This window comes from Microtus ochrogaster, chromosome 7, assembly GCF_000317375.1.
Source record: "Microtus ochrogaster isolate Prairie Vole_2 chromosome 7, MicOch1.0, whole genome shotgun sequence".
NCBI classification, from domain to species: Eukaryota; Metazoa; Chordata; class Mammalia; order Rodentia; family Cricetidae; genus Microtus; species Microtus ochrogaster.
In genome coordinates, this window is record NC_022014.1 from 78,941,423 (window position 1) to 78,943,461 (window position 2,039).

Consider the following 2,039-nt stretch of genomic DNA (forward strand, 5'->3'; position numbering starts at 1 on the left):
ACGCCTTTAATCCCAGCACTCGGGAGGCAGAGGCAGGCGGATCTCTGTGAGTTCGAGACCAGCCTGGTCTACAGAGCTAGTTCCAGGACAGGCTCAGAGAAACCCTGTCTCAAAAAAAAAAAACCAAAAAAATAAAAAATAAATAAAAAGAGCTAGTTCCAGGACAGGATCCAAAGCTACACAGAGAAACCCTGTCTCAAAAAATCAAAAAAGTACGTGTCTCCAAAGTGCGTAATTCTGTAGCTCTAGGATAGAATGTGCTGGACATTCCTAAGCCTTTTAAGGCACCTGGGTGATTCTTTTTGAGTTTTTGAAACCTATTAGTTTTGCCCTCTGACTGGAAATCATAATGGGAATAGAATTCTTTTTGTTGTTGTTTCGTTTTTAAGACAGGGTTTCTCTGTGTAACCGTGGCTGCCCAGGAACTCGCTCTGTAGACCAGGCTGGCCTTAAACTCACAGAGATCCGCCTGCCTCTGCCTCCTGAGTGCTGGGATTAAAATGGCCACAACACCCCTATTCATCATTTGGTCTTCCTAAGTGCAGACTCTAATCTGGGCCTGTGATCACTTACCTGAGACCTAGGTTCCCTTTTTATCTTCAGAAGTAATCTTGACCACCCATTTTTCAGAAATCTGTTAGTGGCCCCCTCCCCATCTCATCATCCTCTCCTCTTTCAGAAGAGAAAGGCGGCTTGGTATCTGATGCCTACGGAGAAGATGACTTCTCTCGACTAGGGGGTGATGAAGATGGCTATGAAGAAGAGGAGGATGAGAACAGCAAGCAGTCGGTGGGTAAATCTTCCAGATCCAGGGCTGTTTAAAACGGTGTTCCATCCATTCCATGTTTAACTCTGTCCCTTTTTTGCTATTGTTTGGAATCAGCTGGGTAATGTTGCTCATGGGAGAACACTTTGCCTAAGCGTGTCCAGAGCTTGATCCCAGCATCACAAAAGGAAGAAAAAAGTTGAATTGGTGGAGTAATAGTTCCCTTTGAAAGTTAAGTTGGGGGCTGGAGAGATGGCTCAGTGGTTAAGAGAGCTGACTGCTCTTCTAGAGGTCCTGAGTTCAATTCCCAGCAACCACATGGTGGCTCACAACCATCTGTAATGAGGTCTGGTGCCCTCTTCTGTCATGCAAGCATACATGGAAGGAATGTTGTATACATAATAAATAAATAAATCTTTAAAAAAAAAAAGAAAGTTAAGTTGGTTTTTTGTTTTTTAATCTGGACCGTATTGTAGTAACTTTGGTGCTGAAATTTGGGATTTGGAGATGTTTGGTTGGGTTTGAGACAGAGTCTCATAAAGCCCAAGCTGACCACAAACTTGCTGTGTAACCTTGAGCTCCAGACCCCCTTGCCTCAGCCTTCTTAGAGCTGGGGTTCTAAGCATGAGCCACCATGCCTAGCTTGGTTGTTTTCTGTGACCTAAGTATCAGTGGGTGTTTGATATTGGCTTGTGAGTTTAACTGGTCTTCCTACTTGTGTAAGTATGTTCATCCTTAGTAGTGGTTCATTATTTGAATGCTTCTCTCTCTGAGGAGGCAAGGAAGGGAAGTTATTTTGTTACCATTTACTTTCTAGATTCTTTTGTTATGTTTTACTTGATGTTTTTGTCAACATGGCCCTGATTCTTGATCACAAACCTTTCTTAAAGTTAAGTAGGTGCGGGTAAGACTAGAAGGAGGACTTGTGTTCTCATTATCAAGAAAGGTTTAAGGACACACGACTACCCGAGTCGAGTAGTACAAATCAGGATTTTAAAGTTTGGAAGGGAAAAAAGCAAGGAAATTCAGGCTGTTGCTTATCGCAAGAAGACATCTGAAATGAATTTGGATATTGAATCATTGAAATGCTCACAACATACTTTATTTTTTGTTTGAATTTTTTGTTATATGTTAATATGTAAATGTTAGCATTAAAATGCTTTTTAACTAATTATAGTGGTCCATGCCTGCAATTCTAGCAGTCAGAGCACTAAAGTAAGCAGAGTAAAAATTCCAGAGCAGATTCCTGTCTCAAAAAAAATATGTAAAAAAA

The 2,039-nt window shown here is 41.3% G+C and overlaps 1 protein-coding gene across 2 annotated transcripts in view; it reads left to right on the plus strand.

Moving 5' to 3' along the window:
• The window catches only part of Sap30bp (SAP30 binding protein), a 31,829-nt gene that overhangs the window by 716 nt on the left and 29,074 nt on the right, over window positions 1-2,039 (plus strand). For both annotated transcript variants that reach the window (XM_005350746.3, XM_013347645.1), the window contains exon 2: window positions 680-789. In XM_005350746.3, the coding sequence (XP_005350803.1) occupies window positions 680-789 (110 nt within the window). The remainder of the gene's footprint in view (window positions 1-679; window positions 790-2,039) is intronic.